The sequence below is a fragment of the Gorilla gorilla genome, chromosome 5 (genome assembly GCF_029281585.2).
Source record: "Gorilla gorilla gorilla isolate KB3781 chromosome 5, NHGRI_mGorGor1-v2.1_pri, whole genome shotgun sequence".
Lineage (NCBI taxonomy): Eukaryota > Metazoa > Chordata > Mammalia > Primates > Hominidae > Gorilla > Gorilla gorilla.
Genome location: NC_073229.2, coordinates 43,268,614 through 43,284,339, shown reverse-complemented (window position 1 = coordinate 43,284,339; position 15,726 = coordinate 43,268,614). Strand labels below are relative to the sequence as shown.

Sequence of the window (15,726 nt, the reverse complement as noted above, 5' to 3'; positions counted from 1 at the left end):
GCCATGATCACGCCACTGCACTATAGCCTGGGTGACAGAGTGAGATGCTATCTCAAATAATAATAATAATAGAAGTTTAAGAAAAAAAGTAGAGAAAAAAGGAAGAAATTATGAAAGAAATAATTTTTAAAAATTCAGCAACAAAGGACATGAGTTTCCAGATTGAAATGGCTTATGAGTGTCAAGCAAATTGGTTTTTTAAAAAAATTAAAAAATAAAAAACCCGCCTCAGGGCACATATCATCATAAAATTTTAGTACACTGGGAATGCAGAGAAGATCCCAAATGCTTCCAGGAGAGGGAAAACAAAAGCAAGTCAGAAACAAAAGATCAAGACTCAAGTCAACATCAGATTCTCATAGCTACACCGGAAGCTAGAAGATAATGGAGCAAAGCTATCAAAATGCTAAGGTACAATGAAGAGCAACCTACAATTCTATACCTAGTGACACTATTAATCCAAATGAAAGACATGCAACAGTTACAGAAACTTGTTTTCCAAACTGTCTTTCTCAGGAAGCAATTCAAGAAGGTGCTCCACCAAAACAGGGGCATAAACTAAGACCAACATGGGCCAATGGAAACAGAAAAATGACACAGAGATGAGGTGAAGGGAATCCCCCAGCAGATGATGAAGGGAGATCCCAGACAACAGCAGCGGAATGGGCCTAGAGGTCACACTGGAGCTGGTCAGATGCTGGTGAGAGGTGTGTCCAAGAAGAAAAAAAACTGAGAATACTTGAACAAACTGAAAGGAAATTTATATCCTTACTGGAGATTTAGAAGATAAGTCAGTGAAAGGAATGCAGAAAACAAAGCAAATGAAAAAGGGGACAATAATTAACACCAAGGAAAACAAAAAGTTCTATAGAAAGAAAATGTAATTACAGTATACGATCTAACACAGTTGTCAATATTTACATGGTTAGGATGAAGCAAACACTAAATATTGATCTAACCAACTCCTGTGGTTTGTCCCCAGCAAAACTCATGCTGAGGCTTGGGCTCAACATGAGTTTTGATAGTATTGGGAGGTGGTACCTTTAAGAGGTGATTAGGTTATTAAAATCAATTACTGAGACTGGATTAGTTCTCATGGGAATGGATACATTCTTGAGAGAGTGGGTTGTTATGAAGTGAGTCAGCCTCCTTCATCCCTCCCTTCTTTTTGCACACACTCAATTCTCCTTTCACTTCTCTGCCATGCCATTATGCAGCATGAGGCCCTCACCAGAAGCCAACCAGTGTGGCCACCCAAGCTTGAACTTCCCAGCTTCCAGAACCATGAGCTAAATAAACCTCTTTCCTTTATAAATTACCCACTCATAAGTATTTTGTTATAACAACAGAAAACAGACTAAGACACCAATTATGATAAAATTAAATAAAGTGGGGCAAGGAAAAGTGTGTGTCTAAGTACGTGAGTACGTGTGTGTGTGTGTGTGTGTGTGTGTGTGTGTGTCTGTGTGTTTGGTGACAGAGTATACAGGTTGAGTATCTGCAATCCATAATTTGAAATGCTCCAAAATTTGAAACTTTTTCAGCACCAACATGCTCAAAAGAAATGCTCATTGGAACATTTTGAATTTCAGATTAGGGATGTAAAACCGCAAGTATAATACAAATATTCAAAAAAGAATCCCAAACATTGAAACACTTCTGGTCACAAGCATTTCAGATAAGAGACACTCAGTCTGTATTATCATCATCTAAGTAAGAAGTTAGCGGTTATAGTACTATCTAAAAATGAAACACAGAAAACAGAAAAAAGAAAGCATGCTATTAAGACAAATGGAAGAAACAGCTAAAGGAATAAAAATTAGTTGCCTCTGGGGAATAGGGAGTGGGAAAATAATAAGGAAACTTTTTTAACCCTTTGTAGAACATCTGACACTTTATGAGCATGTATAACTTTGATTTTCAAACTTTCTTCGTACTACTTCATGATTTTACCTATCCCTTGACCTTTAAAGATTGGACTGACAATAATCTATTTATAAAGAAATTTCAAATCACAACTTTTAGTAGATTCCATCATATTATTTGATGATGAAAATTGACGTATTTATTTCTATTTGTGCACTGAAACATGAATGGAATCTTCCTTGAGCAGTATCTTTATTAAAAAAATATATTTTATACCTTACAAAATTTACCCAACTTTCATTCAGAGCCTATTAAAGAAGAAACTAGCATTAACGGGAGAGAAAATCACACTGGGGCGGGTATAACAATACGTACAGTTTGGATCGAATGCTTATAAACCACCTCACTAACTGAATATAAATTTCAGAAGTTTAAAAAGAGCAAACAATGGTATCTGTAAATCACATGGAGATGAGCCGAGATTTTCTCCATTCATTTAACCATCACTAATTGAGGGCAGACTATATATTATGGGCTGCGTTAGACATTGAAGCTATAACAAAATAAGGCCCAGGTATCGCTCCTGAAGAGTAGCATTCTATTTGGGAAAAAAGCCTTGAAAGCAAACCATTAACAGCGATTTCCCATTTTGCTATATGTTTGTGTTGGTTTTTCTTGAATCTTTTACATTGAAAACACATTCATCTATTCCTTCAGTTATAAAAAAATTAAAAATCAAACAAACTCTTAAAGGATTACGTGGGCTTTAACAGATGTGTGTGAAGGATGGAAAGAAAAGTATTAAGTCAGCAGCAGAGAAACAGCAATTAATTCAGGGGGGTGGGAGGAGCAGTCCCAGAAAAGCTTCAAAGAATAAATGACATTTAGGTTGGTTCTTGAAAGATAGCAGAACAAAATTTTGCCAAGTACAGTATGCTAAGCTTCAAGGCCAGTGTCAAAGAAGACAAATAATTGGGTCCTAAAGGTTATAAGATTCAGTAAGTTACATTGTTATGGATATAAAATTTAACTCACTGCCACCTCACCATCCTGCCGAGGCAAGATAAGGCACATCCATCTAATAGAATTGATTAGTTGCTTCCCTACCTGTGCCCAGCCTGCTGCCTTTGGCTTACCTGGCTTATGTTTGTTCCTGAATTTGATATCTCAAGGTGAAGAATCTTCATAAAGACAAATCCATGTTAAGAGTGTATTTTGGGATAGATTTGTATTTAGTTGAGGATTAAATAACATGGTACAAATCATGCTTAAAGACTGAAATGTTTCAAGTTAAAGAACTGTTAACAAAAGTACCACTGAACTATCTTCTAAGGGAACTGTCTCAGTAGCAAGAAAATGAGGAGAAAACTTCAGAAAATGCTGACTCTGAGGGCTCTCTACTAATTTTGCTGTCATTTTGACACTGTCTGTTAAATCATGCCATTTAGCAATGACTTAGCCCCCCAACCCAATAAATCAAATTATGAACAAGGAGAAGCTCAAAGTAAGTAATTCCAGCATAACCATGATCATTACCCTGTAATGGAACTATCCAAGTGATAAAGCCCTAAAAGAATCTTGGGGTGGTATATTTTGTGGTCTGGTTTAGATTCGTACAATAGGTCTCAAACTGGAGCATGCCTCAGCATAACCTGGAGGGCTTATTAAAATACAGATTGCTGGGCCCAACCTCCAGAGCTTTTGATTCAGTAGGTCTGGGGTAGGAGTTTGAGAGTTTGCATTTCTAACAAGGTCCCAGTTGACACTGGTATTGCCGGCCCAGAGACCATATTTTGCAAGCTGTCAGAATAGTAATTTCCACATATAAAATGAAACTTAGTATACTGAGTTTAATTGTAACTGTCAGTAATTTAAATATGAATTAAATAGCATTATCAGTGAAATTACTCTGAACTCACTTGGAATCCATTTTGGTCACCTTCTTGGTAAAAAATTCATCTACACCTTCATCCACTCTCCCCATGAGACCATTCTGTTCACCATCTTGTGAGACTATGTTGGCAGCACAGACCTGCAAAACAAACAGATGTAATGTTAATTCACATGCACCTTGATTTAGCAAACATTTATTACTAGATTTAAGACACTGTGATTAAGGGCTATGGGAGGGACAAGGCTCACTAAAACAGGGACCACGTAATCTACAGGAATAGAAGCCATATGTACAATCATAACACAGACAGGAAGAAACAAAAGTGAGGGATGCACGATAAACACCATGCCTTGTGGAGATTCATGCTGACTGGTGCATCAGAAGCTTGGACCTAACAGATACAACGAGTCGAGTGTTTCTAAAGGTAGAGAAAGGCACTGCAGGCGTGTGGTAAGGGGAAAGGGAGTGCATGGAGAAATGAAACACGCACTGACTTCTGAGAGTGGTGGTAACTCCAGGGCCCTGAGATGTGTGGGTGGGGCTGGCTGCTAAGGATGGAACATAGTAGATGCTATTACTGGCTTCCCCTAACCCTCTCCCCTGACTACTTTCTTTCTTGCTGGAAGAGCCGTAGAGTCAGATTATGGATACTGATTTGCTTAAGCTACAATCCCTTCCTCTTGTCTGTGATTAATAGGCATGGGAGTGGGATATAATCCTGGTGTGTGAGATACAAGGGGAAATTTGCTAGGGAGCTCATGGGGGCAGGTTTTGTCAGGAGGAGAGAATGTGTTTTTCTGCAGTTATGTGAGGGATATGTGATGTCTGAGCTGCAGAAGGCCACTGGCATTCACCAAATGGGGAGGCCCAAGGATAAAAGGCTGCACGCTGGTTGACAATAACAAAGCAGAAAGGGGAAAGCACCTGGGTATCTGTGCTCTGCTGCTGAATAAGCCACGCCTGGATCCTGAGGCTTCTGGATTTTTTGTTAGGTGAGAAAATAAATATTTCTCATTGTTTAAGTCACTTTTGAGTCAGTATTGAGTATTTCATAATATCCAGTTGAATACTTTCCAACTAATAATACAATAACCCATAAGGAACAGCCTTGAGCCTTATGCTAAGGAAGAAGGAATTTACTGCTTAGATGATAGGGAGCCACCAATGCAGCAGCATGGCCCAGCCTGAATTTTGGGGAGGTAATTCTGGGGCAGTATGAAGGACCAATTGGAGACGCCAGAGAACATAAGTAGGTAAACCTGTTCAGGAGCTGAAATCAAAGACTCTTGAATAATTTAATGTAATCTGGAGGTGATGAGGAACTAATGAAGTGGAGAAGTGAGAATGGAAAGACAAGAGCTGCCCAAGATATGGTCAAAGTTTCTAGGCCAGGTAAATGGGGACATGGTTCTAGGGAACACGTTACAAATATCATATTTGGGGAAAAAGCTGTGTCTTATCTTCTTGAGTGTTTGAGGTATTGTGGGAAATCCAGAAGCAGGTGTCCAGCAGGCAGCCAAAAACTCCGATCTTATGAGAGAGGCTGGTGAGAAGCTATCAGAAAGCTATACTAAGTTAGCATGTCTCTTTGAAAGGACAACTCACAGTAAGCTTAGTCAGATGCTTGATTTGTGTCTGCAATGTATATTAATATTTCACAGATAGGTTGTGGATGACTGAGAGAGAGCATGCATCTTGCCCATGCTGTTGGATACAAGGACAAATTCTCAGGTGGTTGGGATACCTGGTCTAGATGTCTTGCCATAGAGCGGTGGGAAAGCTGTTTCCTGTAATCTTGATTTGCAAGTCTCAAGGTGCCTAGGGGGAACATGGCTTATGTCTGTATGGAAATTGTTTAAAGAAAAAACCCCTTGAACAATCATCCGCTTCATTCACTGGGAAGCTCTCATTATGAAAATGAACTATGTGTTTGAGTTCATGTTTGTGACATGCTGAAAAGTGAAGAGACAACAGATAATAGGCAAAGAACCCTATGAAATAACAATTACACCTCTCATCTGAATGGTGCTTTATATTGGAGCAAGGTTTTCCTACATGTTGCACAAGAGCAGACAATCAGCAAAGTTCTATAATTCCGTTATGCAGAGAAAAAAGCTCACTGAAAAACTTTTATTTTGATTACAAAAGATAAAGTAGTGCAGAACTTGCTTGTATTATATTATTTTTCCCTTTTGGAAAAGAATTGAGGATAGAATCTCTATAGCAGTAATAGCCCCTTAAGTTAATATAGTTCTTGACAGTTTACATGTGTTTTACACATTATTATGTCACCCTTACTTCTACCCTTTAAACTGAAAGAGATAGTACTATCCTACTTTTTGGTTAGTCACAGATCAAACAGTGGCTCAGAAGGTTAGGGGCACCCACACTGGTCACCTGATTGATGGATGAAGAAAGATGCGACCCCAGGACATACGGTCCTAACACAGGGCTTCCTCCCAGCTTCCCCCAATGATTCCTCTCTCCATTTTGAAAAAAACAAACAAACAAACAAAAAAAAAAAAACAAAGTTTTACTTGTATAATCTCTTCCCTCAGGAAAAATTTCTCTTTTCCTGCTTGGAAACAGAAGTCACAGCCAGTACAAAAGGTTCTCTGGGGATGTGGGGTACATCAATGGGTTTCAGAGATGGAGGCACAGAGCTGAACAAAACAGTTTGCTTTCCTGCAGGACAGCCCAGCTTTTAGGGCTGGACTGGCCCCTACAGATCCTCCAGTCCAACCCTGTCATTTTAGAGATAAAGAGACAGAGAGCAGACAGATTAAGAGAAGTCCAGTATCACTGGGAGATCTTCCATGAGACATGGTTTAAAATGCATCTGTTAAAATAGGAAGCAGGAGGTGGCATCAGCCTATGTGAAGAGCAGTAGAAAAACTGAAGACTGAATTGAAATGTAGTTTGCAAAAGGGTTCAAGGTCAAATGTACATGCTGTTTCAGCTCCTTTTCTAACAAAAGCAAAGGAAAGGACAAACAGTTATCAGAAGTTCTCAAAATCCCATTTGCTTTTGGTCTTTTCTGTCAAGGAGAATACATTTCAGACTGAAAAGGGTAGAACAGCTGTTGGAAAAGGAGGGAGCAAAAACCTCAGCCGTGAGCCTGGGGCCAGAACCCACTGCATTTGCACTCAGAGAAAGGCTTTTACAAATAAAATCAGGAATCGCTGTTGTTGATATTTGATAAAGAAGGTAGATTTTGCACCTCCAGTGTGTAAGTGCTAAAAGGATAACTCGTGAATGCTGAGAAAATAAGCTGGTGATCGTGAGGACTAAAGACAATTCAGACCACCCTCTGTTTTCCCTCTGCCGGGATTATTACAGTGAATACACCAGGGAAAGACAGTAGGCGGTGCACCTGGATTTTGATGCGGCAGCTACCAAATCTCTCACAATGTCTTCATTGGCTAGATGGAGAGGAATGCGCAGGAAGTAAGGACAATTAGGTGCATTAGTAATTCTTTGAACAGATATACCAAGGAGTGCTAATTAGTGAACTGAATAATCATGGAATGTTATGTGCATATATTAGAATGTAAAAAACATGGAAAATTAATTAGCTAAGCAATCAAGATATAAGGAACCCAAAGGAAGTAAAATGAAGAAAATATAATAAAAGAAAAAAATTAATGAACTTGAGAGGATTGATAAAACAGTTGACTCTCAGAAAAAGACTAATAAAAGAGATGACAACATTAAGAGAACAGGCATTAATATTATGTTAAAACGGAAAAGGGGACATAGCTATATAAGAGATTAAAGCTATCAGTATAAGAAATTAAAAACTTAAAGGAATTCTATAAACAATTAAATGAACAATTAGACTAAATGGAAGATATCTTAAAAATATATAAATTATCAAAATGATCTTAAGAATCAGGTAACCTGAACAGATCTATGACAAAAGAAATAAAATCCTTAGTAATATATCTACATACAAGTATCACATGCACACAAGCATATAGACAACACTTAGGGCCCAGATGGCATCCCAGGAGAGGAAGAGACAATCTCTATTATATGTAAACTGTTCCAGAGAATAGGAGAAAAGAAAGAGCTTCCCAATCAATTTTATGAAGATAGCATAACTTTGAAAGCCAAACTAGATGGATGGTTTAGACAAGAAAAATAAACATGTTAAGTCTCTCTTATTTATGCATATAGATGCAAAAGTTCTCATAAAATATTAGCAAACAAAGCCTAGCAGTGTATTAAAACAAAGCAAAAACTCATGACTAAAAATGTTATAACACTAGAAAAAGTATGTTGAAATTCACCCAAGTTTCACATTAAAAAAGAAAAATTATCAGTCTCAACAAATACTGAAAAAAAAGAATCAAACTACCATTCATTCCAAAACAAAATTAGCAAAATAGAAGAAAAGTCTCTTAACTGAATAAATTACAGCAGAAACTGCTTTGTGTCTATTTAGTGTCTATTCGCTCTTGTTGACTCAATAACAAAACCCTGACTTATTGGAGTATTGATGTGACCAACTGGCTATTTATCTTCCTAGATTTTCTTGTAGCTGGGGATGGAAATACGATTCATTTCTGGCCATTAAGATGCAACTGGAAGTATACTAGGACTTCCAGGTAGTTTAGATTCCCTGCTGCATGCACCCCCTTTTTCTCTGTCTGAAATATGTGTATAAAAACAGATTATAGACCTTGCCTGAGTATAAGATCAATACCAGTCACCTGGATGATACAGCCATTTTAAAGGTGAATGCAACCTGTGGTTGAATAAATAGAAGTTTCCTATTTAAAAGGAGAGAAGCAATGGGCCGGGTGTGGTGACTCGCACCTGTAATTCTAGTACTTTGGGAGGCTGAGGCATGTGGATCGTGTGAGCTCAGGAGCTTGAGACCAGCCTGGGCAACATGGCAAAGCCCTGTCTCTACAAAAAACACAAAAATTAGCAGGGTGTGGTGGTGCACACCTGTAATCCCAGTTACTTGGGAGACTGAGGTGGGAGGATCACTTGGGCCTGGGAGGGGGAGGTGGCAGTGAACTGAGATCGCACCACTGCTCTCCAGCCTGGGTGACAGAGTGAGACCCTGTCTCAAAAATAAATAAAGGAGAGAAGCGATATGGCAGATCTTACTAAAGTACTCTATTTTGTCTTGGGTGCCACACTGCAATTTATTCAGAACAGAGTAACAAGACTTGTAAATGGATTCCAGACAATTTCATATGAAGTACATCAAAAGAGCTGAAGAATTAAGATTTGACCCACAAATATTGTTAAGTCTACTAAGTAGAAGAGACTTGGATACCACGTGCCACTCCAGAAGACTGAAACAAGATGGCTAAGTTCAAGCTATACAGTAAGAGTTTTAGCAACACAAAAAATAATTTGCTAATAATTAGAGCTTTAAGAAAATGGCAGCTTCAGAGAAAGAAGTCATTGTGGATGGAATGGCCAATCAATGGCTGTGTAGGGATTTTTAAGCACCAGATGAGGGACTGAACAAGATGACTTGAAGATCCTTTTCAGCCTTATGACACCATGATTCAATGCATACAGGAGAAAACCTATTACCCAGGAGTTAGTCCACTTTAATTTGAGTTGGTTTGTTTCATCATTGGGCCGAGTAGTGTGGGGCTATGCCCTATGCCGAGAATATATGGCAAACTGACTGATACTGACCTATCACACAAAGTGAAGCCACTGCATGGTATAATATTTCAGAGAATGATCATGGACAAATCAGGTATCTGTCCCGGGCTTCATATTCCCTTGAATATTGACTAATCTTTAAAATTCCTTCCACTAGGAGATTATTCCAGTTAGTGGTAGAGTCAGCACTATATCCCAGTCCAGTGTTCTTTCCACTCCTCTATGCAAATTTTTCAATGCTTTTTCCTTAAGGGAATACTTGTCACCTATAGTTATGTTAGGAAAAAGTAGAAAGAAGCAATAGCTAACTGGCAGTGGATGAGTGAGTATAAGCATGCCTCCATCCCTGTTGGGTGTCGTGGTTAGAATGCTCACCTGCAGTTAGGTGGCCACGTGGCCAAGTTCTGGAAAGTGGTATTCAGATGAATGTGAAGCTCATCCTTTCGGACCTGGCCCTTAAAACCTCAGAGGTATGAACCTTCACGCTTTATGTCATCCTCCAGCTGAATGCATATGACTTGAGGGACCAAAAAGGAGGGTAGAGCCACAAAGTAAAAGTAGCCTGGATCCCTGACAACTGTAGTGTCCCCTGGCCAGAAATACCCATAATGGACTATGATATGAACAAGAAATAAACTCCAAAATATCAGAGATTTAACATAGTAAAGGTTTATCTCATATAGTAGCTAGTGTTACCCCACTTAATACAGCTGAACTTCAGTATTCGAGGGGGACTGGTTCCAGGACGCTTGAGGATACAAAAATCCATAGATGCTCAAGTCGCTGCTATAAAAGGGCATAGTATTTGTATATAACCTACAAACATCCTCCTGTGTGCTTTAAATAATCTCTAGATTACTTATAATACCTAATACAATGTAAATGCTACGTAAATAATTGTTATACTGTATTTTAAAATTTATATAATTTTTTTATTGTTGTGGTTTTTTTATTGCCTTTTAAATAAATATTTTCAATCCAGAGTTGGTTGAATCTCAAATGCAGAATGTGTGGATATGGAGGGCTCACTGTACACTACACGTTTTCCCCCTTTTCTCTGTTGTAGCTGGCACATTCTGGTACCTGAGAAAATGGCATTTCCACTCTTAGATTACCCATGTGATGCTCTTTTCCCAAAAGCAAAGACTTTCTGACAGTCAATTCAACTGAGAAAATAATTTTTGAATAAAATTGTATGTAAAGTCAGTTAATTTGTTTCTTAGTAAACATGGGTAAGAATCCCTTTGAATTAATGAGGGTAAATGAGTGTGGTATTAAATCGGTTTCCAGGAATTTTTTTCTCTTCCTCCTCCATTTAAGTGTAGAAAAGGGAGAATGGGTACAAAAGCAAAAGCAAATATAAGATTTATATTGTAAAGCTAATATTAAAATGGAAATACTAGCTTTGAACAACAATGTTTTTAAGTAAAGGATGGCGTATTTTTATCCTATTTATTTCTTATGACAACTCAACGACGTAGGCAATGCTGGTATTTAGAAACAAGTTGGCTCAGGTTTTTAAAAAAAAACCCACAAGCCTCTGTCCAGACACACACTGCCAGGGAGTGGAAGAGCCCACTGGCTGAGCCTAGCATCCTGCTCTTACTACTACAGTAGAAGGTTAAATTCTATGGGCTAAGCAGCTATAATGTAATTTTTAAGAATTCTTTTATCTACTTAAATTAAGTAAAAAGGAAAAAAGAAAAAAAGAAAGAAACATTCTATCTCTTGTTATTAAAAAAAAAACTCTTTGTTTTTGTTTTTGGAGTGGTAGAGGTGGAATAAAAACATATAGCTAAAATATCTATATCCATTGTTCTCAAAATGACTGTGGTTTGATCTAAGGTTAAATTTTTGTCCCTAGTTTCCTTTTTTAAAAATAGGTTCCCTCTCCCTCTCCCTACCCCTCCCTCTCCCTCTCCCTCTCCCTCTGTCTCCACGGTCTCCCTCTCCCTCTGTCTCCACAGTCTCCATCTGATGCCGAGCCGAGGCTGGACTGTACTGCCGCCATCTCGGCTCACGGCAACCTCCCTGCCTGATTCTCCTGCCTCAGCCTGCGGAGTGCCTGGGATTGCAGGCGTGCGCCACCACGCCTGACTGGTTTTTGTATTTTTCGGTATTTTTCGGTGGAGACGGGGTTTCCCCGTGTTGGCCGGGCTGGTCTCCAGCTCCTGACCGCCAGTGATCTGCCCGCCTCGGCCTCCCGAGGTGCCGGGATTGCAGACGGAGTCTCGCTCACTCAGTGCTCAGTGTTGCCCAGGCTGGAGTGCAGTGGCGTGATCTCGGCTCGCTACAACCTCCACCTCCCAGCCGCCTGCCTTGGCCTCCCAAAGTGACGAGATTGCAGCCTCTGCCCGGCCGCCACCCCGTCTGGGAAGTGAGGAGCGTCTCTGTCTGGCCGCCCATTGTCTGAGATGTGGGGAGTGCCTCTGCCCCGCCGCCCCGTCTGGGATGTGAGGAGCGCCTCTACCCGGCCGCGACCCCGTCTAGGAGCTGAGGAGTGTCTCTGCCCGACAGCCACCCCGTCTGGGAGGTGAGGAGCGCCTCCGCCCAGCAGCCGCCCCGTCGCGGAGGTGGGGGGCAACCCCCCACCTGGCCAGCCACCCCGTTCGGGAGATGGGGGGGCGCCTCTGCCCGGCCGCCCCATCTAGGAGGTGAGGAGCCCCTCTGCCCGGCCGCCACCCCGTCTGGGAGGTTTACCCAACAGCTCATTGAGGGCGGGCCATGATGATGATAGCGGTTTTGTCAAATAGAAAAGGGGGAAATGTGGGGAAAGGAAAGAGAAATCAGATTGTTGCTGTGTCTGTGTAAAAAGAAGTAGACATAGGAGACTCCATTTTGTTGTGTACTAAGAAAAATTCTTCTGCCTTGGGATGCTGTTAATCTATAACCTTACCCCCAACCCCGTGCTCTCTGAAACATGTGCTGTGTCCACTCAGGGTTAAATGGATTAAGGGCAGTGCAAGATGTGCTTTGTTAAACAGATGCTTGAAGGCAGCATGCTCCTTAAGAGTCATCACCACTCCCTAATCTCAAGTACCCAGGGACACAAACACTGCGGAAGGCCACAGGGTCCTCTGCCTAGGAAAACCAGAGACCCTTGTTCACATGTTTATCTGCTGACCTTCCCTCCACTATTGTCCTATGACCCTGCCAAATCCCCCTCTCCGAGAAACACCCAAGAATGATCAATAAATACTAAAAAATAAAAAAAATAAAAAAAATAGGTTATCTACTCTTCATATTACATAAATATCTATTTGTACATTTTTGGCACAAAAATCGGTCATTACAACATGTTTGGCCTAGAAGAAACTGGCATGCTGGCATTTAACTCAGCCTTGGCGTTGACAATTCTGACACCTGGAAAAGTTCATTTGAGGCATTAGGGTTCAGAGACAAACTCTAGAAAAGCTAAGACAGACTTTGGATGAACTGATTTTACTGAATCCTAGGAAGAAAAACAACAATAATTGTTAATAATTGCTCTTACTAAACACTAATAATAAAAGTAAGCCACAGCCTCCTCATTCTTACGTGAAAAATTTAAATAATGGTGCCTGTGTGGCAGCTTCACAGGGCTGTTAGACATGAAAGCACTTTGGAAATTGTAAGCAGCGTGATATCATAAGGTAATATATTTTCACTATGAACTCAAGAAAAGGTGTGCTAATCTATACCTCTCTGTCCACCAGTGCTCTGGGAAAAAGCCAGATCTATTTAGACCTCTGGCCATAATGCATTATTTTGGGACTTACCTTTGTGTTACACAGTCCCTAAGAGAAAACAGCCTAGAGTATGCCAACCCTGTGAGTCCTGGCTTCATTGTGGACAAAGGTGAAATCTCTCTAGAACAGATTGATGAGGTTGGGACATGCTACCACAAAATATGGGGCCTTGGCATTTGAGGAAATAGCAAAAGCAGGAAGGTCATTCTCATCTTCCCCTTGCCTTTCTCCCTTGAGGCAGGTCATAAAAGTTTCATTCAAGAAACTGCCCTCCCTATAGGCAGATAAAAGAAATGTCTCTGAAGACATGGGGAGAGGGAGAAGAGTCTGAACAAATAGGCCTTGCTAAGTGCCCCAGTTTATTACCATTAGATCATACCCCCTTTGTCTAATCCTACTTCTCTGTAACTATCCACTTCATCAAACTTAGCATAAAAATACAAAGGTTTCTCCTGTTTCTTTGAGTCTGCATTTCTGAAGGTTCCCATGTCACATAAAACTTACATTAAATAAATTCTCTTATGCTTTTCTCTGGTTGACCTGTCTTTTGTTACTGGTGCTTCAGCCATGAAACCTAGTGATACATGAGAAATTCTCTGTTCTCCCTTGCAATATCTAGTATGCACCTCACATAGGACTCTGCCACAGCTTCCTTCCTTTCTTTTCTGTTTTTCAAACATTTAAGGAAAAAAGGCTGGCATGGTAGCTCATGCCTGCAATCCCAGCACTTTGGCAGGCTCAAGCAGGAGGGTAGCTTGAGGCTAGGAGTTCCGAGATCAGCCTGGGCAACATACCAAGAGCCCATCTCTACAAAAAAAAATATTTAAATAATTAGCCAAGCATGGTGGTATGCACCAGTAGTCCCAGCTACTCAGGAGGCTGAGGTGGGAAGATTGTTATTGCTTGAGCCCAAGAGTTCAAGGCTGCAGTGAGGCATGAATCTGTGCCGCTGCACTCCAGTCTGGGTCACAGAGTGAGACCCTGTCTCAAAAAAAAAAAAAAAAAAAGAAAAAGAAAAGAAAAGATAAAAGTACATAAGATTATCTCTTTCCATGAGTCACCAGTTTTATCAAGGATAAACTTAAGCCATTTCGCAGACAAGTTATATTGTTAGTGTTATTCCATATGGAAAGAGCCATAGAGAAACCATTTATTCAGTAACATCCTAGAACCTGAAGTGTGGGTTGTTAGGCGGGAGGCGGGTGGGGGGGGGGGGTTGTCTTTTTATCTATCTACAAAAGTATTTCCCTTATTTTAAAAAGAGAAAGAAAGGTAAGTATATCCCTATAAGAATATGTAATAATGGACTAAAAAAGCTAAAAATCAGTAAATTAGAAAACAACAAACTAGAATGTTTTTGTATTCTGAAACAGTATCAAGCTATTTGGATTCAAATGAGAGAAATTAACCAAACACAAAAGCCTGATCTAATGTGAGGAAATTATCAACCAGGCAGGTAAGTTATTGTGACCTTCATCCATCTATGTCTCCAGCTATCCACCTACTTATCCAATAAGTATTGTTGAACCCCTACTATATTCAAAACCCAATGTAAGCACTGAGCATATTACCATGAATAATAAATCTATAGGCCCTGCCTACACAGAACTTAAAGACAAGGAGTAAGCTGAGAAAACTCTGTGTGATGAGAGCTGTGACAGAGTAAGCATCAGGCACTGGAGGAGGTGGGGCCTCCATGGAGAGTTGCTCAGGCTGTGCACTGTGCACAACCAGCCTGTGAGAACAACCTCCCTGGTGTCATGTGACCCTAGCTCTGTGGGAACACAGTGGGAGGGGTAAGGAGGGCTTCCTGGAAGAAGCCTTGCCTTCTTTAGAAATAACTATGATCTAATGGTAATAACCTGGGGGCACTTAGTAAGGCCTGTTTGTTCAGATTCTTTCCTCTGTCCCCAAGTCTTCAGAGATATGGACATTTCTTTCCTCTGGCTATACAGAGGGCACTTGTTGAATGATGCTTTTATCATCTGCCTCAAGGGAGAAAGGCAAGGGGAAGATGAGAATGACCTTCCTGCTTTTGCTATTTCCTCAAATGCCAAGGCGCCATATTTTGGGGCAGCATGTCCCAACCTTATCAGTCTGTTCTAGAGAGACTTCACCTTTGTCCACAATGAAGCCAGGACTCACAGGGTTGGCATACTCTAGGCTATTTTCCCTTAGGGACTGTGTAACACAAAGGTAAGTCCTAAAATAATGTATTATGGCCAGAGGTCTAAATAGATCTGGCTTTTTCCCAGAGCACTGGTGGACAGAGAAGTACAGAGAAGTGGATAGTTACAGAGATGTAGTAGAGATGTAAAAAATTTGAAAGTAGTTCTCAGCCCAGGAGATGGGGGGAAGCAATAAGAAAAGGGCTGCAGCATTAGAGGGCTGGAGCTCAGGATGGGAGGTAGCCTAGCAAGAAGGAAGAGGGAGAGCTGGTGATCATGGTCGTATTCAGCTTTCTAACCTGTCAACTGATGATGTCCCAAGAAAAACAGGGGATATGAGAAGGGCAGGCTTATAAGGAAAGGTGGGATCTAACTTTCAAATTTTTGAGCCCAAGGTACTAATTCAAATTTAGGAGGCAAGTGGATATCCAGA

At 40.5% G+C, this 15,726-nt stretch overlaps 1 protein-coding gene across 15 annotated transcripts in view; it reads right to left on the bottom strand.

Annotated features, from left to right (window-relative positions):
• The window catches only part of CARMIL1 (capping protein regulator and myosin 1 linker 1), a 342,528-nt gene that overhangs the window by 22,228 nt on the left and 304,574 nt on the right, over window positions 1-15,726 (bottom strand). For all 15 annotated transcript variants that reach the window (XM_063707376.1, XM_063707383.1, XM_063707384.1 and 12 more), the window contains one exon: window positions 3,786-3,898. In XM_063707376.1, coding sequence (XP_063563446.1) covers window positions 3,786-3,898 — 113 coding nt within the window. The remainder of the gene's footprint in view (window positions 1-3,785; window positions 3,899-15,726) is intronic.